At 40.1% G+C, this 25,761-nt stretch overlaps 1 protein-coding gene across 1 annotated transcript; it reads right to left on the bottom strand.

Moving 5' to 3' along the window:
- Positions 1–25: 25 nt before the first annotated feature.
- Positions 26–25,610, bottom strand: setdb1b (SET domain bifurcated histone lysine methyltransferase 1b). The gene is made up of 25 exons (XM_036134504.1): positions 25,508–25,610; positions 23,399–23,602; positions 23,137–23,303; positions 23,001–23,044; positions 21,888–22,014; positions 21,630–21,797; positions 21,305–21,506; positions 21,153–21,226; positions 20,859–21,049; positions 20,559–20,688; positions 16,993–17,269; positions 14,916–15,029; positions 13,948–14,251; positions 13,606–13,867; positions 12,357–12,447; positions 12,114–12,230; positions 11,800–11,969; positions 11,480–11,695; positions 11,215–11,385; positions 8,498–8,628; positions 8,323–8,342; positions 8,086–8,204; positions 7,736–8,004; positions 7,561–7,649; positions 26–355 (listed from the first exon to the last, which is right to left on the bottom strand). Exons 1-25 carry the CDS (start codon positions 25,522–25,524, stop codon positions 238–240), a joined length of 3,792 nt encoding a protein of 1,263 aa, XP_035990397.1. The 5' UTR covers positions 25,525–25,610; the 3' UTR covers positions 26–237.
- Positions 25,611–25,761: the final 151 nt, after the last annotated feature.

Genomic DNA, 25,761 nt, shown 5'->3' with positions numbered 1-25,761 from the left:
TGAATAAGAAGGGCAGGAGCTCTGGGCACTGAAGAAACTTTTATTCAGAGGTAAAGAAAACATTACATGGACATGAGATGCTTTGAGAAACATGCTGGTAAAAAAAAAAAAAAAAAAAGCACATCAACATAATTAGATGTAATAAAATTAACTGAACTTAAAAAAAACAACTAAATAACCAGGTACAGTGTTGCAGTTGTCGGGTTTTACTACAGGGGTAGAAGAGGTCGGGGTTGATCACAGCAGCCGTCCTCGGCACTCCGTGGATCCGCAGCAGCACAGCAGCTCTTTGCCTTCCACGCTCCCAACCTCGTAGTTATAATCCCAGGTCAGTTCTGTGCCGGCCCGGATGCGCCTGAACGCAACACGAACAAGAAAAAAAAATATATATATATATATATAAGTGGAAGGAGCAGAAGGCAACCTTATCTGATAACATGACGATCTGTAGAAAAATAAATGTGCAAATGAGTTAAAAAGCAGTCCATTAAGCAATTGCCATCCATTTATCCTGCTGCTATAATAAGAGCTTTATTATTAAAGATATTTTCATGGTAAAATATGATGAAATGTTTAATCTGTAGTAGCATCTATAAAGCTGAGCACCACATCATTAGTTTATCCTGGGAATGACTTTTAACTGAACAGTTTTCCTTAAACGTGTTTATGCCTTGAAACGCTGCAGCAGTTCTTCACCATTGGCTGATAATGTCATGGATTTAATAAGAAACCGTTCATTACAGCTAGTTTCCCCCCCATCCGTGAGTTTGGGATTTCAAATTAATTCACAAGAAAACCTGCCAGAAGTTACCATGAGAAAACAAAATGACATCAAAAGGCTTTAAAAGACTTTTTTACGTTCATGGATGCATTCAGTACGACAGTAATGGCTGAAATAACCAGAAACAGACTCCAGGTTTTATTTATAAGAAGGATGAAGTTAATTTATCCATCTAACCGACAGCAAAAAAGAAAAAAGAAAAATCACAGCTAACTTCTTGTAAGAAACACTAAAACATATTTGATAATGTTTAAAACACAAATTTACCATAAACACTGTGTCCTGGCAAAAATATTCATACCTCTTGAACTTTTTCAACTTTTTCTTCACTTTACCACAACAAACTCCATTATTTTATTTAACCCTTCTGTTGTGTTGGTTTCTGAGGAACAGCAATGATGTTCCTGGTCAACTTGACAATGTTTGATTATGCATTATTATCAGAAACCCAACCAAAAAAAATAAAGAATATTGTTATAATATTGTCATTATTAATACCATTATTAACCATTTCAGTCAGCATTTAGTAAACTAATGTTCTTACCTGTTACAGAAAAAGCATCAATGAGGATAATTCACTCATTTTCACAAATAATACATGTTACAAATTTGTTTATGTCCAAAGAAAAAAAAAACCTATGTAGAGAAAATAAACAATGGTTATGTATTACATTGATTTTTATTTAACATTTTGAAGTTATGGACATAAATTACCCAGAGACACCTTTTCTGTTTGGGGTCAAACAAACGCACTGATTAAAGATCAAGACAAATGAGTCGTGGGGAGTTCTGTTGAAAATAAACTTTATTCAGCAAGTATTGAACAAAATAAGAGCTTAGCAACATGAACACAGTGAACGTGTGTCTTTGAGTCTCCGCAGTCTACAAGTGATTTGTCGACATGTTGCCATCATAAACACTACGAGATGTTTGAAACCAGAAATACACAAAAATTAATAACTTTAGACATAAAGCGTTACGTTTTTTTCATCTACACAGAGGGACATGTCATATTTCACACACGTCTTGACATCATGACATGGCTCAGAAACCTCACACCTCTTCTTTGTTTTCCCCCCAGCAGCAATCTGGAAAAATGAAAATGATGATTATATTTTTGCTGATCACAGGATAACATGCTCTCACACAGACACACATGCTTACCTCATCGGTGTATCTGGATGTAGTCCTCTCCTGGATCTCCCTCCCTGTAGCTTCTCTTGGCATGTCGCTGTCTTGGTTGTATATTTCTCCCCCGGCTCTTCTAGGAAGCTGCACCTCTTCACGCTGTAAGACCCTGTGACCTTGTCCTAGATATCCTCTTTAGTGGCATTGTAGTCAAGTACCACACATGGCTTCCTCTCATGTGCTGATTTCAGCTAGGTTTCTTTAGCAAAGCTCATACACAACATTTCACCTCCTTTTAGGGCAGGGGTGTCAAACTCATTTTGGTTGAGGGGCCGCATTCAGCTTAATCTGATCTCAAGAGGGCCACACGAGTTAACTCATTGCAAGATTAAATAGAACTAATAAATGTGGACTTGTTGAATTTTATATTAAGTTAATTTCACTTTTACACAATATATTATGAATAACCTCAGCGTTTTTAAGAAAAGTATGTGCAATTTCAACAATACTTTTACTCAGTTAAACATTTACTTGTGCATTATGCATAGGAACTGATCACAGTGATTATACAATGTTGAAAAACATTTATTCACATTTTTTGGAACTTAAAAACACTGTCCTGCATGACAAAATACATCAAACAGATAAAAATTAAGAAATGATTAGAATTTTTCCACACCTGAAGCTTAATCTGCTAATTAAAACACAGCACCCTTCGTGGACAATATAGGAACTGCATATTTTCAATTAAACGAAGTACATGTTTTTTTCAATAATTGTTTTATCATTCTCTTCCTTTTATCTTGTCCACTTGTGAAAGTCAAATCTGATGAGCTCTTTGTGGTATCTTATTGCCACATTGCCAGACAGGACACTGGCATTATATATATATTTTTTTTTTATAATGATAATGCATTTAGCCACAGGGTCGGACTAAATTGTTCGGCGGGCCGGATCCGGCCCGCGGGCCGTATGTTTGACACCCCTGTTTTAGGGCAATAGGGCACCAGGGCTTTGCTGTATGTCAAGGCAAACATGGAAGATTGAAAGGCGCTGTTCTTGGTTACCAGCAGCTTAGCAGGGCCGTTCCAACCACAGTAAGTTTTCTCTAACCAGGTTCCTGACCCAGGCTGTAGCTTGTGAAGAAACTGTCACAGATACGTTGTACATGCCCTGATTCGTCCCCCAGCTGTACACCTGAATGTTTAAAACCTAGCTGGTGCTTGCGTCACATGTTGCCCAGATTTCTGTGCCATATTTAGCTGGTCTGGAAGGCATATATTGCCTAAATGAGCAGCGTCCTCTGAATGCCGCTTGCCTCTCGTCCACTGCGACATTAAGGTTATAGAGCCGTGAAAGTTGCACAACCCACTTGCAACACACTGTCCTAATTGTTGCCATTCTGTTCGATTCCCTTGTCTCTCGATTATTACATCGGATTACTCTGGAGAAAATCCGACGTCTCCAGAGACACTTTGGCATGAGGCTGTTAACGTTTGGACCCCCACACTGCAAAAAAGGGAACTAAAAGGAAGTAAAATTTTCTCAAAATTAGTATATTTTTCCTTGATTTGAGCAGCTAAATAAGACTATTTGCCAATGGATTGAGAATTTCCACCCCTAAAACAGGATATTAACATATCCTGCACTTGAAATAAGATGATGGAGATGAATTGTTTTTATTTTAAGTACAAAAATCTTATTCCATTGGCAGATAGAAGAGTCTGCAGTGCAGCAGAATAAAGGCAACCAAGTAAATGCATTTAATCAATCCATTTTCGAACTTCTCCCACAAAAAACTGCCTTTCTTCTAGATTAGTAAATTGAAGAATGATTTTCTGTATTGAATCGGGCATGAGGAGCTAAAAAGCTGACCCCATGTTGGCAACACGAGTTATTGCCATCCTAGCAGGCGCCGGCTTTGTTAGATTTTCTACAGTTTTCTCACTGCAAAAACGGAACTAAAAATAAGTAATATTTTCTTAAAATTAGTGTATTTGTCCTTGATTTGAGCAGGAAAATAAGATGATCTGCCAAAGGAATAAGATTTTTGCACTTAGAATAGGAACAACTCATCTCTATCATCCTATTTCAGGTGTAGGATGTCCAAATATCTTAGTTTAGGGGTCAAAATACTCATTCCATTGGCAAATAATCTTCTTTACCTGCTCAAATCAAGGACAAATACACTAACTTTAAGAACATTTTACTTATATTTAGATCCCTTTTTGCAGTGCTGGTGTTTATTTGGAGGTAACGACCGCCTTTTTTTTACAATTTTTTCACATGAAAGCGTTGCCCGGAGGAACGCGACGAGCATTTTCATCATCTGGTTCATAATCAGAATCATCAGACTCAGAAATGACCTCAACACTGTCTCCACATCCTGACGCATCCTCCTCTGTTTCACTGTCAGGCTCGCAGCTCCGGCGCCTCCATGGCTGTCACCTTTTTTTAATTCTGCTTCTCAGTTTCTGAAGCTCTGACAGTGACTATACCAAGCGTAACTGCGGTTTGTAATGTTTTTCAGAAATCGCTTGCAGAGATTATTTATATGTTTTCACCCCTCGCCTGCTGAGCGTCCACGCGGCAGGAGTTTGCCCACGAGAAAGAGAAAAGCTTCCCATCAAAAGTCCAAATTCAGCAACATTTGCATTCTCTCAGTTTACATGTGAGTAAAAGAGAATAGGGGGAAAGATGTGCATCTGTGTTACTGAGGTAAAATACGTCTAAAAGTGGCAAAGAAACAAATAGGATTGGACAATTTTGACCCTTTTTACCCTTCACTATGAGTAGCAGGTCAAACTGACCCAAACAGCCTCCATGTAAAGCCCCTTTCACACTTACAACCTTACCCAGTAATTTACCGGTAATTTAATGGGTCAGGGTTATGTGTGAATTAAGCCAGAACTGATTTACCGGGTCACAACTTAGTATCATACCCGTTAATTTACTGGGACCGCTCTAGCGTGAATAAAGCCGTTACATTCCTGGGTAAGGCACGCAGTTCTGTGATTACGTAAGACGTTCGTAGTCTTCGCTTCGCTCCTCCCCTGATGTCAGCAAGAACCACCGATCCCAGAGCGCCGTTGCTTGTTGACTTAAATTCCAGCTCAAATTCTTCTTAAGAGGTTGACTTGCTCAGTTAAAGCTACATCCTTTGCATTACTGCCACCTGCAGGTGATATTGGGTATATCCATCCCACCGTTGCCATATTAAGTTTGAAAGTAGCTGACCCGGTAATTTTAGTAGGTGTGAAAGGTGCAGATAGTTGTCTGATCCAGGAACGTGTGTGTGTGTGTGTGTGTGTGTATATATATATATATATATATATATATATATATATATATATATATATATATATATATATATATATATATATATATACACACATACATACATACGCATATGTTGATCAGACTTATTAAGCCAAGCCTAGATCGTTTCAGAAAAAAAATTCACAATTTTACAACAACTTTACATTTGGGTTAATTCGACCTGCAACATAACAGGAGAATTAACTCAACTATTGATAGTTGAGTTATTGATAGTTTAATTGTAAAGTGTAAGGAAAATTATTTATGACTTCTGAAAACATAAACAAACATCTAAAACTGCAGTATATATTTTCATTTTTAGAACCATATCTAGCTGCAATTACACCTTCAAGTACTATGAAGTTTGTCTCTTGAGCTGTAGTAGAAACAACCATTTCTCTTTACCAAATAGTTATTTACCAATAGTACCAATAGTTCAAAGTCGGTCAGATTGGATAGACAGCATCTGTGGACACTGCATTTCGGTCTCATGAGAAACTCACATGATCGCTGTTTGAGGCTAAGGTTGAGGGCTTCCCTTCAACAATAGCTTTCTTCTTGTTACACTTTCATAAAGGCCGGTTTTATAAACAACAATGGATTATTCTTGTGTTGGTCTAGTACAGGGGTCAGCAAAATTTACAACCTGCAGAGCCATTTTTGCCCTCGGTCCCGCTAAACAAATTTTGATTAGAGCCACAAAAGTTACACATCTCTTTTAAACAAGAGCTTGTTGTTATAGTATATTATAGGAAATTTGTTTACTTTTTTTTTTTTTAAATCAACAACAGTATTTTCATATTTAGGTTTAATGCATTTTCTTCAATTTGACATTTAATTTTTATAGCAAATGGCATCAAAATGATGAAAAAGCAAACAGTTTGCAACCTATTGACAAAAAGATACTTAATTTATCTATAGTAAAATATTCAATACACCATTAGTTTCTTTCTTTCTGGAAATGTAATGCTTAAATCGCAGAACTAAATAAGATAGCAATTTTAAATTACCTTTAAATTTATAAACATTGACCAATTTTACCCCCCGCATTTTTTGTCTAAGAGCCAAAGCTGAAGGAGTAAAGATCCACATGCGGAAAAAATCCCAATAAAATACCCTGAAGTCTGTGGTTGTAATCAAAGATTGTTTGGGAGCAGCTTCAGATTAAAACCTTGAATAAAAAGTGTAGACGGAACAATTTGCGCTAATTTTCCAAATAACGGAAATCCGTCGCAGCGACGGAGAACTTTAACCCCTGGTTTAGGTACCGAAACCTGGAACCGTTTGATTTTACGTGAATCGGTACCTGGCAGTACCGACGGGATCCGGTCGGCACCTAGAAAAGTATCCCATCCCTACCAGACAGTATAATAACCATCTGAATCAGAACAAGTAAAAATCTAATTAAGTAATTCAGTCATGGTAAAAAAAAAAAAAAAACTGTTCTTTTGCCGTTTTTCAAACTCTATCTCTACTTGCTGTCCATGGCTCTGCTTTCTTCTTTCTCTCACACCCCACGGCGCCCAGCCGCTGGCAGTGCTTGGCACCTTTCCCCCCGTGTTACACGGCTGTCTGTCGCTAGATTCTACCGTAATAATGAGCTGAACAAATGTTAATGTGCTTCATCCTCTGGAAAAGCAGAAGTGAATATTATATGTGACATGTGTTCTGTTTTAAGTAGCTACTTAGTGGAGGTCTTCAGATGGCACCGCTGTGTCTGTTCACGGATGTTAGCTGTTGGTACCATGGACCAAACCATTGCACCAAAATTGATGGAGGACGCAAAGTATAAATGTATTTTTTTCCGAAGATTAATGTCAGATTTCCTTTTTTATTTTTTTTTATTTTTGAATGTGACAGTGTATATTAATGAATGTGCAATGTTGCCATAAATATACCAGATTTAGCAAAATGCTAATTTCAGTCCATAGTCCCATAGAAATGCCATTATTATTTTGATATTACTTGGAAATATAAGTGCCTCCAATAATTTACTAATCTACAATCTTCTTAAATTGGGGGGGGGGGGGGGGGGGGGTTGTCCAGGTCCCCATGTCCCCCGCATGATTTCCACCTTTGGTTGTGATGTTAAAACATTGAAGAGGTGTGAATGTTTTTTGTAATTTTATAACACTGGAGTGTTTCCAGGTCCTATTAACCTATTATTTTTCCAAGAAGAAATATTTAAAGCTCCCATCTGAAGAAAGCTAATTGTACTGACACAAATATCTTCTTCTTATGGGTTTAAATAAATAGGAGAAACAGAACAGACTGCCTTTCAGGTGTAAAGCCCCAATATCATAAAAAAAAAAAAAAATCCAATTTCAACTCACTTGCTGGCAAAGAAGGCCACCCAGGGGAATCTCAAGTCATGTGTGTCCACAAACACGTTCTGGACGAAAAGGTTGGGACTGCAGCTGTGCTGTAATACAGACGATAGAAGGACAGGTCAATTTGAGGCAAGGAAAGCTGCTTTTCAGGTGACTAGAGAACATTTTAACATCTTACGTTGAGGTAACGTCCAAGATTTCCCTCCAACTTGGCGTCGATGATGTAGCAGGACTCTTCGCCGTCGAAGAACAGGCGGGTGTTTTTGGGGGCGTTCTCCCCCCCTCCCCCAGACTTGCCCTGCTGTCCGGGTTTGCCCCCCTGACCGCTGGGCCCGACCCCTCCTCCGGACGGACCCGTTTTCACCATCAGACTGTGGCTGTTCTTCAGGGCGATGCCTCGCGTGGATTTCACCGCCACCTGCTTCTTGGTCACACCAGATACAGAAGCTCCAGGGAAGAAAATGAGGAGAAGGGTTAAAAAAAAAACATAAAACATAGAATTTCTGTTTGTGTTGTAACTGCGTTTACCTGGAGTGGCTTTTTCCCTCTCTCTGTTGTCTTCAGATCCAGAGCTAATGGTCTGAACATCGTCGCTGTCGGAGAGAGTCATGACTTCCTGTTTCTTTACGAGGTCGGTCTTTATCTGACTGCAAAACAGGAATATTCTGTAAGCAGCCGATATCGTTTGCAAAGAATGTGTAGAATAAATGTCTAAAATAAAAAAGGTCTATTCAATAAAGGGAGAGTTCGGGGATTTCAGCAAACCTCTTGTTGTCTCCAGCTTCCTGGTGGAGAGAAGAAAAAAATTTAAGCAAAACAAAAAAATCACCCAAAATGAAAGACATTCAGTGTTATTTTTTCATATAGTTACCAGATGCTTAAAAAGAGAGTCATTCACTGAATCTAGAATTTCAATATGATTTGTTTTCTTTAAACTGACCTTCTTCAGGCCCTGGCTTGTTAACCAGGAGGCCACTTTGCTTTTCCCCGTCTCCTCTGGCATTGAGGGAGGTTTTTCCTCTTCTTGTCCTTTGGCTGAGACGCTCAATCCATCCTTACTGTCCTGACTCCCTGCAGCAGAAGAGCAAGTAAGAAGTTAAAGCTGCACAACAATATGTCGTTATCACAATATCAGTGTGAGCCATATTCACACAGGGCTGCTTGGATTGCAATAATTGTTATCCAATATTTGTCTCGCTAATGTTTAGCCAGGTGGCCTCGCAGCAGGAGATGCTCACATCTGACACAATGCTAAAGGTAGAGGAAGAGGAAAACAGGCACATGTCGCCAATTATTTACTAATATTATCACAACTGCAAGATGTTCCTATAAAATTTCTGTCATTCCCCCGTGGCAATCTTTTTCTCATAGTAGAAACTCTTTTTCTTTTCTTGGTAGCCGGACAAACTTTTCACTACAGTGGACGTTGCTCTCCACTGTCTCCTGGTCGTTGCTCAGGGCTGAGTGATGCTGCATGGTCAATGACTCGGTGCAAACACCTGGCCTTTTCTAGATGCGTGACTTTTTACCTATTAGCATTAAAAAGTCACCGTGCCCTGCAAAAGCGTTCACACCTCGTGAACTTTCTCACATTTTGTCACATTACGGCTATAAACTTCCAAGTTCTTCGTGGAGCAAACCAATTAGTGCACGATTGTGAAGTAGAAGGAAAATCAGACTTGATTTTCAATATATTTTACAAATAATAAGCTGAAAACTGATGTGTGTATTTGTATTCACACAATGTTATGGATTAGATCAAGGGTGTCAAACATACGACCCGCGGGCCGCATCCGGCCCGCCGAACAATTTAGTCCGGCCCTGTGGCTAAATGCATTATCATTATAAAAAGAAAACAAAAAAAAAAGATTTGACTTTCACAAGTGGACAAGATAAAAGGAAGAGAATAATAAAACAATTATTGAAATAAACATGTACTTTGTTTAATTAAAAATATGCAGTTCATATATTGTCCACGAGGGGCGCTGTGTTTTAATCAGCAGATGGTAGCACTGAGCTTCAGATGTGGAAAATTGATTTTAAATAATTTCTTAATTTTTATCTGTTTGATGTATTTTGTCACGCAGGACAGTGTTTTTAAGTTCCAAAAAATGTGAATAAATGTTTTTCAACATTGTACAATCACTGTGATCAGTTCTTATGCATAATGCACAAGTAAATGTTTAACTGAATAAAAGTATTGTTGAAATTGCACATACTTTTCCTAAAAAACGCTGAGGTTATTCATAATATATTGTGTAAAAGTGAAATTAACTTAATATAAAAATGAACAAGTCCACATTTATTAGTTCTATTTAATCTTGCAACGAGTTTACTCGTGTGGCCCTCTTGAGATCAGATTAAGCTGTATGAGGCCCCTAAACCAAAATGAGTTTGACACCCCTGGATTAGATCCACGGAGGCAGACAACAAACAGTTGTACATTCACAGTTTTTAACCAAATGATCTGTGAATCTCTGCAGCTCCTCCAGAGTCCCCATGGATCTCTTGGCTGCTCCACTAATTAAAGTGAGCAGCGACCCACAAGATTCTGCTCACCGGCTCCACTCTCCCGCTGATTTCCTGCTTTGCCGAGGTCAACGCTCCGTATTCTCTGTGTGGGACGGTCAATGTTTGGATTTGAGGTGTTTGTGTTACGTCTGCTTCAGCAGGTGGAGGTGCAAGGAGGCGGTGGCCTCAGATTGGGAGGAGACCAGAAGGAGGGCAGGCTGCAGCCTAGCCAAGGGTGTGATTACTTTATCTCTACTCTGGTTCTCAATAAACTGCTGCAACTTGATGGAATCGCTGTTTCCTTTTATTCAATAAGTAACTGAGGGCTCAGTTATCATCATTTCCCATAACACATGCCTTTTCAATGACATGTTGCTGTATAACCTACACCTTCTTTAAACTTTTTATGCCCCAAATATCATCCCGGACCTTTCTGCTGTGTTCCTGGGTCTTTATGATGCTGTTTATTCACTAATGTTCTCAGAGAAACCTCACAGAGCAGCTGGATTTCTACTAAGATTAAATTACACACAGGAAGACTTTTGTTTACTCCGTTGCACTGGATTGTGTTTAAGGGGAAAGACAAAAAAAAAGGGACTTAATACAAACGCATGTCATGCTTCTCAGATCAATTTATCACCTTCCATTCACAACTATGCTCTACTTGGTGTTGGCTTGTCACATAAAATCCAAATGAACGTTGGAGTTTGTGGCTGTAATGAGTCAAAAAGCTCAAAAGATACGCATAGCTTTATTTATACAATCTAGGTTAATATATAACCTAGACTATATTCTTTATTGTACTGAGGGACAAAAAATCTATTCTAAAAACAGACTACACTATGAATCTGACTACATTATTAGATTATATTGGAATGAATTTGATTTGAAATTGGACCGAACTGGGATGCATTCATGTTGTGCAAAATAGATAATACGGTTGGCCTGTTCAATGGGCTCTAATTGCCCTTTTTTCACACACAGGATGTACGTTTTTAACGGCCAAATGGTCGGGGCACGGTGTACCGTAAAGAATGTAAGGATATTGCCATTGCAGGCTTTAGCAATAGAGTCACAATAATATATCTCCCTGATATGATGCAGCGCTACCATTGGGTCGGACCATCGGTGATAGAAGTGCTGTACCTTCTTTGTTGCCCTTAACCTGACCCCGCGTAGTGTAACTCCTCCACACAGAGCCGGGGGTGTAGTAGTTGTCCTTCACAAATGTGTCGTCTGAGCTGTCGCTTTCGTCTTCGCTCTTTGAATCTTTCTCCTCTTCGTTGTTGGTGTCATCTGATGAGCTGGAGCTCTGAGCTGCGGGGAGGAGAAACCACACACTCGGTTATAACACGATGCTCACATGTAAGTAAGAGCAGCGACATCTTTCGTCTTCTGGGTTAGGACCCGCCTTTCTTTCTCGCGGCGCCGGCCGAGACTAAAGCGGACGGCTGGATTTTCATTCTGGACACGTCCACGCCGCTCCCCTCGCTGTCTGAGCAGTGAGCCTCGCTCTCGTAGCCCTCCTTGAAGTTCTCCACGCTCTCGATGTGGTCCAGGTTAGCGAAATACTCGTCGCCCATCTCTAGACCTTCTTTGTCTGCAAAGTCATCTGTCAGGATTTTACCTGTTAAAAAGGTAGAAAGGAGAGGAAAAAAACAGTCAATTCCACAGAGCAGCCCGCCCGTGTCTGCTTTACGCATCACTCCTCATTCTAAGCGGGTTTCTCACCAGCATAAATGCAGACAAATGAGCCCTTAGCGATATCATCCAGACAGCGAATCCCCCAGCCTTTGTTCTGGGTCTTAAAGAGCTGCAGACGGACCTGCAGGCCGTGCTGCACCAGCCGGTTCGTGCACATCTGAGCACAACATTTGCACCTTTTGTTACACTCGTAGATCCTAAGAGAGGAACAAAGGAAGAAAGCGCGTGATTTCACGTTAAATGTGACGCCCAGTCGTTCTTATTTGTCGTTGAGTTAATTACAGATGCAGGAGAGTTAGTCTTCTAAGAGAAACTACAGTGATGCGTGTGACGTGACTGACCCTGTGGGCAGGCACTCGTCTAATCGCTTGAAGGAATATCCTGCGTTTTGGTTGATCTGTGCGCCAGGGGTGCACCCGGAAGCCTGGAGGGTCAGCTGGTGGCAGGAGCATTTGGATCTGTAATTAAAAAGGGAGAAAAAAAAAAAAGACTAAGATCTCTAGACGCCGCTTTTGGGTCTTATCTACAGCAGACATGTTGAAAAAAAGAAGAAAAAAAAAAAAAAGGAGATTGGTTTCACTGACTTGTCTCGACAGCCGTCTGTACACTCACAGCCGACCAGGAAGTCTGAGCTGGTGTTAATAAATACTCCATCTTCAGGGATGCGCTCCTTACCTTGTAGAGAAGAGCACGGGTCAGGCACAGAGGTCAGATTTTTGCAACATTTTCACACTGAAGGACGTGTATTCGGCATCCAAGTGCAAACGAATACAGAAGTTAGAAGTCATTTTTGCTGCCTTTTTATTTTTATCTCCTGGAAAAAGACAGTTTTTTTTCAGGCCCGTTCATATATAACCATTTAGCTTGAAACTATTATTAATTATGGTGTCGTTGCAGGGCTGTGCAATATAATTGAGATTTTATAAATAAGATTTGAAAATAAGACGAGACTATATTGTTTATATCAAGATGGTCTATATGTTATAAATATACCTTTACGTATTCCAGTAGGTTATATTTCAGCTGTTTCTCACATATATCTACAGCTGCTGTTTAAAAATGTGCTTGTGAGACATTTGGGATAAAGCTTTTTATAATTACTTTATGAAAAGAAAAACATATTGAGATAAATATTGTATATTGGCATTTAGCCTAAAAAATGTAAAAATATTATTTTTGGTCCATATCGCCCGGCCCAATGTCGTCGTATCCAATGACAGATCTTGCATACGCAACAATAAGATTCATTATTTTCTCATTCTGGGAAGCTGATGCAGTGTTCTTTAGTACTTACAAAAACCATTGTGTTTTTCTTTTTTCTATTACACATATGTGGAAGGTTTTACATTATACACAGCATCTTCCACACTGTTTGTTACCCCCAGTGAAATAAATCAGGCTTTTTATTGTAGTAGCATAAGTTCTTAATAAGAATTTAGGCAAAAGTTAGCGTATAACTATTTAGCAGGGAAAAATCCTTCTTTTATTTCTTATGTACATAAACTCAGGCGTTTTACATTTGTTGATATGCTTTATGTTAATAGCTTCTATTAAGCCATTTTGCAAGGTTGGCAATCTTTGACAATTACTCTTTGTGCTAAATTAGCCATATCAGAAGTGACCAGAACAGAGCTATGATCTGAGTCCCACAGAAAACCTGTAGGCAGAGCAGAAGATTATAATAAATAGGTGGCCTACAAACCTAACTCTGTTACACCAGCTCTTAAAAAAAAATCTTTATAAAGTGTATGAAAATATCTAGTTTCAGCTGTGGACGGTTAAGAAGAACAAAGAAAGAAAGACCATTTGGTGCAAAATCAGTCTGATGCTTACTGTATTTTACATTAGGCGGTGGAGTAGTATCGATCTCGTTGACGCAGGACAGAGGGATGTCCTCCTTTCCACTAGTGATGTCTGGAATGTAATAGAAGGGCCTTTGCGGCTGGAACGGCCGGTCCACCAGCACATACGGGTCGAGACAGAACATCTCCAAGAATATAAAGTCACAGAGGGTCTGGAAGAGGTAGTTCTGGATCTCCCCCATGTTTCGCAGGCAGAGTCCACACGGAGCCTTGTAGATGACGTGGAAAGACATCTGGGGGACGGACATAAAGAGGAGATGTTACTTTAATTGACGAGTAGCATGTTCATATGCTTGGTTGGGCTCATGCTTGCCTTGCGGTTGACTTTGCGCCGTCCCGTCATGCGTCTGAAATCGTACAGCAGCGGGGTGAGGAGGGGGTTCTTTCCTCTGTGCAGGTCTGATTTTGATGGTCGAACACGGTTCAGACAGGCGGGCTGACAGGTGTGTGCCAGGTAGAAGATTCGGTCTGTGGGCGCTCGGTAGGAGGGCTGCTGAGGGATGGTGGCCATCGCGTGCGTAACCATGGCAGGAGGAGAAACTAGAGAAGGCGTCTGTCTCTGGTAGGAAGGCGTGAAGGAGGAGGTGGGGGTACTCTGGATGCTCAACACTTTCCCACTGTGGATAAAACAAAAAAAACATTAAAAGACTGACACTAAAATATTAATTCATGCACAAAAACAGGTCAGATTTTTAACACTTATGCCAGTTACTGTTTCTGCATACAAAAGATCTTCTTAATTGTCAGCTTTTATCTAACAGTATGGAAAGATTGCAGGTAAATTTAAAACGCAGTATGAAACTAAAACAATAAAAATACCAAATATGAAAACAACTGTGTTGTTCTCCTTTTCATTTATGGGAGGAATGATCTGTCACTTTTGACAGATCATTGGGGGGAGTCTGAATGCACCTTCCCTACTCTGCACCTTCTTGTATGAGCCGATGTGACGAGTGAATTTCTCCATTGTGAGATCAATAAAGACTATCTTATCTTATCTTTAATAGATCGGCCGCTTTCATTTTAAGAAGTTTTTCTATTGTTGCTGGCACAGGACAATCTGTGATAAAACTTGCTGGTGATCAGTCAGTTGAACGCGTTTAGCTAGCTTGGTACTTGTGGATGCTTATGACAGCCGCTAACTGAGTTTTACCTAACACTCTTTCTGCATTAATTGAAACAAATATCAGTTTTAAACAACTTAGTGCCATTTTCAATTAAAGAACACCATCTGAATGGTTTTATGACTCAAGGTCACTGTGTATAAAACTGTGAACTTACATTGTGATGTTGCTGCTGTTGGCGGATGCAGCCTGCAAGATCTTGGAGGCATGTGTCCCTCCCACACCAGGGATGAAAGAAGAGGTGCTCTTCTTTGCCATCTGATGTTTATTTCTTGAAGTGATAAAAACAGAGGGAAAGAATTCAACCTTTTATCTTGAAGACTTCATTGAACATTTCCTAAATAGTATGTTAGTTACCCCATGAAGCAGTAATAGTTGCAGTATAACCTGTTATTAAGTGAAACAGTAGCACTTAGGGACGCAAGTTATCGATGGAGTTAATCAAAAATTGATTGTTCTTATCAATTGACTAACTATTAATTGATAAGCAGATATTTACTTAAACACCTGAGTTTTCTCTTGTATTAAGAAGGTCTTTCAATGACAGGAAGGGCTAATTTGTTTTACAATATGATTAGTTTAAAAAAAAGAAGCACATTAGAGCTGGGCGATATGGCTAAACTCATATTACGGTATATTTCTTAATTTCGGTCGATACAATATAATTACGATATTGATACAGACAAAATAAAAGCCTCAGAAAGACTGTCAAGAACGCCCTGTTTCAGAGCTCTTAATAGCACTAAAACAGCTCCGGTGAAGGTCACTAATGATATTCTCATGGCCTCAGATAATAGACTTGTTTCATTATTTGTCCTGTTAGATCTCAGTGCTGCATTTGATATAGTTGATCACAATATTTTCCTAGAAAGACTTGAGCATACTGTAGGGATTAAGGGGAAAGAACTAGGCTGGTTTAAATCTTATCTGACAGATTTCAGTTTGTTCATGTTAATAAATCTTCAAACTCCAAGATTTCTTTCGGAGTACCCCAGGGTTCGGTCCTTGGGTAAATTCTCTTTACAATATATATGTTAACGATTGGCAAAATTATTAGACAGCATGGGATTTATTTCCACTGTTATGCTGATGACATTTAAAACCTGGATGATTTCCTGCTTTTAAATTCTGACATGACAGAAGTTGTAATCTTTGGTCCAGAGTCCTTAAAAAAAATTCTTAATCAATCACTTAATCTGGATGGCATTAAAATGGCCTCTGGTAATAAAGTAAAAATCGTTATTATTTTTGACCAATAAATCCCATATTAAACAGGTTTCCAGAGTTTCCTCGACACCCTGTCTACTTTTAAGACTTTTGACAATTTTTTTAGTTACAGTGGCTCATGTTACCCTGAGCTACCTCTGTAGTTAAGATGCTATATGCTTATGCTACTGGAGGACATCATGACCTATTTTTCTCACTCTGCTCAGTTCTCCTATTGTTCTCCAATTTGCTTTGTTTGCTGTTATTACAACTTTTAACTTTTTGTTAAAAGCCTTTTTTCCTCTTCATAGTAGGTACACCTGGTCTGGTGTTCTGTTAGCTGTGACATCATCCAGGTGAGGCAGATCATCTGCTATTTTCATCTAATGTAGAACAGATTACTGGATCAACGAGTAGTTCTGTGCTTTTTTGTGTCTCTGCTCTGTCTTCTGTAACCCCAGTCAGTCGAGGTAGATGACCGTTCATACTGAGCCTGGTTCTGCTGGAGGTTTTCCTTCCTGTTAAAAGGGAGTTTTCCTCTCCACTGTCACTTCATGCATGCTCAGTATGAGGGATTGCTGCAAAGCCATGGACAATGCAGACGACTGTCCACTGTAGCTTTACGCTTCTTCAGGAGTGAATGATGCTTGTCAAGACTTGATGCAATCTGCAACCTTTTGACCAATCCGTCTGTATGATTTAATTGAATATGACTTTGTAAAGTGTTATTTCATCTAATCAAACTGCATTAAATGTTTGACTGAGTCGATGACTCGATGCAATCTGCTGGGTTTCCTGATTTTTAACCAATCAGTTTGCATGATTTGGTTGAATTGACTTTGTAAGGTCTCTTGAGATGACATGTGTTGTGAATTGGTACTGTATACATAAGATTTAATTGAATTAAATAATAACTTGATACTCCCACATATAAAGCAGCACTATTCCAATTTATTGAGCCTTTATGTCAGGCGCAGGCCTTTTCAAACAGCAAAAGTCCCTGTTATGTGTTTACTAAGCAAACTTACTCAACACGTTGAAGCTGGGAAGCTTGTGAGGGCTGAGGGGTTTGTTGGGTCTGTGGCTGCTGTGGTTGCTGTGGTTGCTGTGGCTGCTGGGATTGCTGGACTTGCTGGACCTGTTGGATGGGCTGGGGCTGTGGACGTTGCTGAAGCTGCTGAATTAACGTTGTCGCTTGAGGCTGGCTGGTCGCTTGAGGCTGACTTGGAAGCGGCTTGGCAGGAGCAGTTCCGACATGTTCGACGCCAGTGTACTGGACTACTGGGCCTTTGCTCCTTAATGCCCCTGGAAGTGAAAGAAAATTGTGACAAACATCTAACAGTTAAAACAACCCAGGAATGAGAGTACTTTTACTATTGCTTTAACCACAAGTGTGATTGTTTCTGCTTGCATAAAATCAAGTTATCATGTTCTCTATTGAAGCTTCAGTCAACCAAGCCAGGATGCCGAGGAGGACAAACACTCTTGTCCAAAGCAGTACTGACAGCTTTTTCAATAACATCTTATCAACACAAGCATCTCCAATTAGAGAGTTTCTTAATCCTCTAAAACTACATATGAAGGAGTACTTATTGATCAAAATACTGTTTATATGTATATATGTTAAAAAAAAACAATCTATAGCAACTGCGGTTAAAAAGATCATATAATTTTGGCTTTTCTTCAACAGTTACTGAGTTTTACCTGGATTTGTGACGTCATCCTGAAGCAGAAAATAACATTGTATCATGCTAAAGAGGGCTGGTTCTGCACACTTGACATACATGGATATACACTATCAAATTACAGTAACATTTGTTTTTGTTCTTTGTTTAAAAAAAATTGCCTATTTGAGAAGAAAATATGTAAAATTTAGGTTATATTATATATATTATAACTAGAACTGGTCCAATAGGGTGTCGTTTGGAGGCTGTGGTTTCGTAACTTGCTGTAGACTGAGGTTACAATAAGGCACACAGCGTCCTCACCGCTACACCTGTGCACCAAATTTGTGGCTGGAGGTGAGAGGCTATGAATTAGAACCTCAACGGCTAGAGGCACATGGGGCTTTAATCTAAATGTGTCAAACAAGCAGAAGCCTAAAATATGAACGATTTGATCGAAGCTTGTATGGAAAGTCCCCCAATTTTTTTAATAAAACTTAACATGCATGCATCAAATATATGAATCTATCATAAACAAACATACGATTTTTCTCATTTTTACATTTAACTGTTTATAATGTTATCATAAATATTTCTACTTTATGGTCATATGCCGAAGACATCATGAATTTATTTTATTTCTTCACCTTACAAATCTAAATCAAGATTTAGTGCTGTGCAGGTTAACCAATCATATCTTGGGGTTTATTTTGAGAGAGACAGCAGCAATTAGGGAAGGTTTCATGATTTACTTTAGCACAGGAAGCAAAAAAGGAAATTAAAATTAAAAATTAATGCTTAATTTTAACAATATATTTGATTCAAATTTTGATCAGATTCTCCAGTTGAATTAACCTTGCCTGCAAGCTTAGTTCTCGCGGTATTTATGCGTTCACAAACACACGAGAATCCATCTTCAGACTAAGACTCAGACATAGACATACTTTAATGATCTTAGGGGGAAATTACTTTGTTACATGCTCCAGAATATCCACCAATGGCACACCAATCTTAGTGTGCCAGGTTACAATTGAATTACTACCATGAGATCTTCAAAATATATCTAAAATGTATTTATTTATTTAGGAATATTATCTAGAACCTGTTCTAGGAGAAGAAAACTAAAGAATCCAAACTATCAAGCACATAGACGGGAGAAGATGGACGAATAAAATATAGAGATGGAAGACATTTGGTGGAAATTGTGTCTTGATAAGATAAATATCAATCGTCTTTTTCTAGTTAGAGAATAAAAGGGGTGGGAGTCCAACTAAGATTATCTTGACCTGGGCCCAGTTGAGGCAGTCAGCTGTCGTGCCAGAAGGCATGAAAAATAAATATGCAAAAGCTCTTGTGTAACCACAAGTTTGGCTACGTTCACACTGCAGGTCTTAATGCACAATTCAGATTTTTTTCTGAAATCTGATTTTTTTGCGTGTCCGTTCACATTTCCAAATATATGCGACTTGTATGTGATCTCCTGTGTGAACTGAATGCGTTCAACCGAAGTGTCCCGCATGCGCACTCGAGGACGCGATGTCGTCACACGTAGCAAGCGTCCTCAGTGTTTGCGGAAGTAAACATGGATTATAATGCTGCCGCGCATTTTGCGGTCATTAATTTATTTTTTAACCGGAGCTTTCCCTCAGTTGACTGCTCTCCTCATTGTTGTCCGCTTTGGGTGTCGTCTTTTTTCCCACTTCTGCATAGCACAGGGGTGTCAAACTCATTTTGGTTGAGGGGCCGCATACAGCTTAATCTGATCTCAAGAGGGCCACACGTGTTGATTTTTATATTAAATTAATTTCACTTTTACACAATATATTATGAATAACCTCAGCGTTTTTAAGAAAAGTATGTGCAATTTCAACAATACTTTTACTCAGTTAAACATTTACTTATGCATTATGCATAAGAACTGATCACAGTGATTGTACAATGTTGAAAAACATTTATTCACATTTTTTGGAACTTAAAAACACTGTCCTGCATGACAAAATACATCAAACAGATAAACATTAAGAAATGATTTAAATTTTTCTACACCTGAAGCTTAATCTGCTAATTAAAACACAGCGCCCCTCGTGGACAATATAGGACCTGCATATTTTCAATTAAACGAAGTACATGTTTTTTTCAATAATTGTTTTATCATTCTCTACCTTTTCTTTTGTTCTTCTTGTTCTTCCTTTCCTCTCCTACTTTCCCATTGTAGTGTCCATATCATTTGAGATATTCCCCGCATGAATCATAATAAAACTATTCACATTCATAAATCAAGCGGAGCACTATACTGCTCTACTTGTGAAAGTCAAATCTAATGAGCTCTTTTTGCCATTAAGACATCAATTCTTATTGCCACATTTATTTTTTTCCAGACAGGACACTGGGAAAAAAAAAAAAAAATATGTTTTTTTTTTTTTTTTTTTTAATAATGATAATGCATTTAGCCACAGGGCCGGACAAAATTGTTCGGCGGGCCGGATCCGGCCCGCGGGCCGTATGTTTGACACCCCTGGCATAGCAGGACGCAGAATAGTGACGTTTGTCGAGTATCGGTGACGTACAGGTCGGATAAATGCGACCCGGCCGTACAGACACAGGTCGCATTTGAAAAGATCAGATACGTATCGGATTCAGGACCACATATCCAAGTGGCCTGGGTCGCATTTGAAAAAAATCCGATCTGTGTTGTTCAGACTGTCATAAAAAGATCAGATCCAGGCAAAAAATATGGGCAAAAAAATCAGAATTGGGTCACTTCGGGCTGCAGTGTGATTCACGTCACCCACTTTCTACATCTGTGTAATAAGGCTCACCTCAAACAATCCTGGCTTTAAGAATCTGAGGGGGGGATAAAGCCACGCCTAGACCGCGATCAATACCGGACCCACGTGTGTTCGCTAATGTGGACGGCTGTGTGTCGTTACCCATGTTTGGTCTCGTCCTCTGGTGGCCAGCGAGCTTCTTCTCGTGGGTGTTTGCAGAAGCCAGTTTCAGGTTGAACATGGGCTCCAGCCTGGTGGATCCTCTATAAATCCACTCGCTCCTCTTATCATCCTGCTCAACACCAAGACAACAGTAAGAATTCTGCTGTAAACAAATAAAGTGTCACACCTTTATAAGATATAGGGATGAAACTGTTGGTTTAGAAGTAAAGCTGAGAAAACGAGTGCAGCCGAAGAAGTCTCGGTAGTCAGTTCAAACTCAGACGTGTGGCTCATCCGTACCAGGAAGAGAATCTTGACTAAGCTGCTGTCCACCTCTTCCACTTTGCTCTTCCACCAGGTCCCCTCCCACTCCGTCTTGATTATCTGGCCGACCTTTAGGAGCACCATCGGCCTGCTGGGGTAGGCGGAGATGTACTCCTCGATGAAGTCCCGACAAGACGCATCCTCTATGTCTTCCCAAGTGCGTTTTACTATGCAAATAAACAAAAAAATAAATAAATCGTACACACCGTTTACTTACATTTTAATTAATAAAATTTTTAATCAAGTGAAAAGTAGGAATTTAGGTCTTACATGGTCTGCAAACTGGGTACAGTTCAGGAAGGATGACATATGAAGCGTAGCCATCGTCGAAGAAGATCAGAAACCTAAAACGTGTCCGTCAGACGTCACTGAACTTATAATCCTTACCTTTCTAAACTTTCAGATCTCATACGCGCGCATACCTCATGCGGTTCTTGTTGTTAGGCATCTCTGCTACGATCCCAGCATACAGCCAGACCAAGTTGCCGTCTTTGTACTTAGCGACTACACGAGCCCCGACGTACAGGCTCTCCAGGGTGGGGTTGTAGTCAAAGGCCACATGATTCCCAGACAGCAGGCTCTTGCCTTTATCAAACCTCACCTTATACTTAAATACACCATTTCCTGGAAAGAAAAGGCGCTTTTATAGATTAAAGATATCAAAGAAAAAAAAAAACAGCATGAAAAGCAGAAAGCATGTAGAACCTGAAACACGGGACGCTTATAATGACTTTGAAGGAGACATACCAACAGGATTAATTGCAACCAGGGAGCCTTTGTGCCACGTCTTGGTGCGTTTCTTTCCCAGGATGTTCATCCCGACTTTGAGCTCGTCTTCTTTTATGTTGGGGTTCGGCTGCGTCATCTGAGACGGAGCCTGTGATACGAATATTGCTGGTGTGGAGCTCTGAACGCCTGAGAGACGAAAGAAAAAACAAAAATCCTCACATTTGCATCAACAGTGCCCCCCCGACGTTGGCCATGAGACGGTTTGTGTGCACTGACCTGGCTGAGCTGCAGACTGCACTGCTGTCCGTATCAAAGGAGAACCGGCGGAGGGCTTGGTGACTATTTGGACCAACTTCTGGACCTGCTGGGTGGTTTTCTGCAGAACTGCAGACGCTTCTTTTAACTGGTAAGAAAGACCAGGCAGCTTAAGTCAGAACAGCTTGAAACAAGCCACGGTGGACTTAAATCTATTTCACAAGTTTTAATTGAATATAATAAGATCTTCAGGAAGAGTCGCAAGACCTTATTAGTCAGATAGTACAATTAATCGTTCATCATGGGCACCAGAAACCTGACCCTAACTAGATGTATGTCGCTCCGCCTAGCTCCCCTCATCCATCTGGGACCTCTCCATAGGAATGGTGTTTCAGAAGGCTGGGCCTTATCAAAAATCCTTGCATATGATTGGATAAGCCACTTGTCTGTCATCTTTATCGACGTGCTATTTCAACCACTCACACCGAAGCGAAGCTGTGACGCTGTGAGAGCGACGCAGGAAAAAACAAAACCTTTTTTTTTTATGTGTTTGCGGCTCTAGTGGCACGCGTTTTATTGACAGTGAGCTGACAGGAAGAGGGGGGAAGACAGGCGGAAAAGCGCCGCGGGTCGGAGTCGATCCCGGGCCGACCGTGTCGAGGACTAAAGGCCTCCTAATATTGTTTGCGCTAACTGCTCCGCTGCGGATGCGCCCCGAAAAACAAAACTTGCCAAATCCGGTCGGGAGAAGAGCGAAAACATGGTTTCCACCTACAAAAGCCTTCAGAGCCATTCTCTGATGTTCTTTTAATGAAACAATATTAGGTAGATTGGACAACAAAGAAGAAATAGCAGCATCAATGTTAACGCTTCCTTCCTCGATGCAAGCCGCCATTGTTGTCTGAATCAAAACAGTCTCATGGTCTCTTCTCCACTACGTCACATCTATGAAACTCCAGCCCTGCGTCCTGATTGGCTGGACAATAAAATTGGTTGGAGAAATCACTTTCTATGGGAGATGTCCCAGATGGATGTGAGTGAAGCTAGGCGGAGCGACATCAATCTGGCTAGAGTCAGGTTAGGACACCAGGTCATCAGAAGGGAAAAATAATGGGGTTTTCAGGCTGATCTCACCGCTGGGTCTTTAGCTGGCGTCAGTGTCTTCGACGGAGGAACCACTGATGGTGGAGAACAAACAAAAATAGTTAACGTTTCCAACTCACACAGCAGCAACTGGCGTCTCGTTTCTCTAGAAAACCGTGCGACTTACGGCAGCCCACCGCTATGACGTCGTCGTCTTCGTCGTCATCTATCTCGATGACTTCGCAGGGCAGCCCCCGTCCTCCGCCTCCCTCATCCTCCGAGCTGCTCTCCCGATAGACCAGGCCGTTGGTTCGATACGCTGCCTTCACCAGCTTCTCGCACTCCAATATGGACCTGAAGAAACCGGCGAGGCAAAACGAGCACATAGCAGAGCGGAGAAAAAAAAACGCGACTTGACCGAGAACAGCGGCGGCGCAGAACTTTCTTACTGGTTTGCGTCGATGAGAAGTTTCTCTGTCTTCTCCTCCTCTTTCTCTTTCTGCTCCACCCATTCCTCGAGCTCTATCAGCTGCGCTTTTTTCTTCTGCACAGCCTCACTCTGCTCCACAGCCTCTTCAATCCATTTCTTCAGGTCGTCCAGCGAAACTCCCAACTCGTCCTCCAAACTGGGGTCCCAGCCGTCAACCTCCATTCTGAGGAGACGACACAGAAGCAGTTAGACTCGACTCTTAGTTTCTGGGCTTAGATAACGACTGAAAGACCCAGCAGGGTGATATTAACACAAATACTGTTTTTTTTTTTTTTTTACTTTTTTTGGATACCAAAAAGTCTGGTACAAAAAGGAGTCGTCTGCCATGAGACACTCTGGACCAAATATCCACAAGGACTTAGAGAACAGCAAATTTCTATAATTTCTAATAGCCCACTGTAAGGGAATATGGTTATGTGCCTCCAATTAATATTATCTACTGACCGGATGTTGCTTGTAGTTATTTTGGTTTCATCTGGGGTTATAATCTGTCATATTAATGTTTAGGAGCCAACTAGGAAAAAAAAAAAAAAAAAGCATGAATTGTTTGAGCATAGGTGCACCTGTTTTGGTTTAGTCAGTAACATACAGTAATGTCAAAATAAAATAAATTAGAAAAACTCACGTTTGAGATAACCCTGAAAAAAAAAGGGAAATTACAATATCACTGACATAAGATCTGCATAAAAAAGTGTAGATTTGCATAAGTTATTATTAGAAATTCTGATGGATGTCTTGTCTATAATGGAGCAGGGGAGTATATTCTATAATAATACAATACAATCTATAATACAAATATTTTTTTCATTCTGTATTTTACGTTTTTGAAAACATCCAAAAGCAGGAAAACACTCTACTCCAGGGGTCACCAACATGGGGCCCGCAAGCCTGTTCTAAAAAAAAAAAAAAAAAAAAAAAAGCCAACCCACCAATTGCATCTAAAACTTTATTTTATTCCGTTACTTTATTCACACTTGCATTTATATAGATTTTAAAATAACAATATCTATAACAAAGCATGAAAAATGTGTTTATCTTGCATAAAGTTAAGCGGAACTCTAACTCTTCTAGTTCAAAGGTCAGTGCAGGTAGCCCTTCGTATGACACAACATTAACAAAGTAGCTCTCGGTTTTAAAAAGGTTGGTGACTGCTGGTCTACTCTAGAACAGGAACCAGGGATGATTGATGGAAGACCTTAGAGAAAGCTTCTCTTTCTGAAATCTCCATCCATCCATTATCTACATCTGCTAATCCGTGCCTACCTCCAGCTGTCATTGGGTGACAGGTCATCAGTCCATCATCTGACAAACCACCAAAACATGATCATGTTTTTGGACTGTGGGAAGAAACCGGAGTACCCATGGAGAAACCCCTGCATGCACAGGGAGAACATGCAGACTCCACGCAGAAAGATTTGAACCCAGGACCTTCCTGCAGCAAGGCAACAGTGCTACCAACTGGGATACCCTCCTGACAATATCAAAATAAGGTGACTATCCACAGCAAAGGGTGTAGAAACTCCCCATGCAGTGCAGTGGGGCAAACTGTTTTCAGCTTATCAGCAGCCCGCCTATAAGTGGTGGGTGTTTGAGACTCCCTCATTTACTGAAAACCGCAGAAGATTTAGTGCAAAACAAAGAAACGTGCACGAAAACAGCATCGAGTCAAGGGACAAGTAACGATTATCTTCTTGGTAAACACCTGAGAGTTGCATCTTTATAGTTGGAAATAACTGTAATGATGCACGGGGAGCAAATCATACATTTTATTCTTATTTATTATTTTATTTCTACAGTTCAAGATGTGAGGCATTGCAAAACAAAACTGTGGTTTAAACTCAGGCGCAAACTTCGTTACGCGTTTGTTTATCAGCAGACAAGGTGCAAAAGCATGCTAGCCTGTTAAGCTAGCATTAGCCATGAACATGTTTACAATGAGGAGTGAATGAGGCAGCCGGCCGCCAGATGAATGTTAATCTTTCATAGGAAGCTCTTCTCAAAAGACGAAACTCACGCTGAACTAAAACGACTAATGCCGGGGCCGATAAATAAAAATAAAAACACTCACCCCTCACCGCTCTCCATCCCAGCGGTTGCAAATATAAAACTAGCCTGCTGCTAGGCTAACGACTGGCTACAAAGAGTAGCGCATGCTGTGGACGCCGGGGTATCCGAGGTGGGCGGTGCTTCTAGTCTAAAGAAACATATATATATATATATATATAAATAAATATATATATATATATATATATATATATATATATATATATATATATATATATATATATATATATATATATATATATATAATATCTTCCTAGA

The sequence above is a fragment of the Fundulus heteroclitus genome, chromosome 3 (assembly GCF_011125445.2).
Source record: "Fundulus heteroclitus isolate FHET01 chromosome 3, MU-UCD_Fhet_4.1, whole genome shotgun sequence".
NCBI classification, from domain to species: Eukaryota; Metazoa; Chordata; class Actinopteri; order Cyprinodontiformes; family Fundulidae; genus Fundulus; species Fundulus heteroclitus.
The sequence above is the reverse complement of the archived record's forward strand: the minus strand, read 5'-3'. Positions and strand labels throughout refer to the sequence as shown.

Coding starts and splice junctions, on each gene's coding strand:
- setdb1b (XM_036134504.1), bottom strand. Junction 15,030..16,992: donor TCCCAGCTTCAACGTGTTGA/GTAAGTTTGCTT, acceptor TATCACTTCAAG/AAATAAACATCAGATGGCAA. Junction 8,629..11,214: donor GGTTAAGGGCAACAAAGAAG/GTACAGCACTTC, acceptor CTTCTGCTGCAG/GGAGTCAGGACAGTAAGGAT.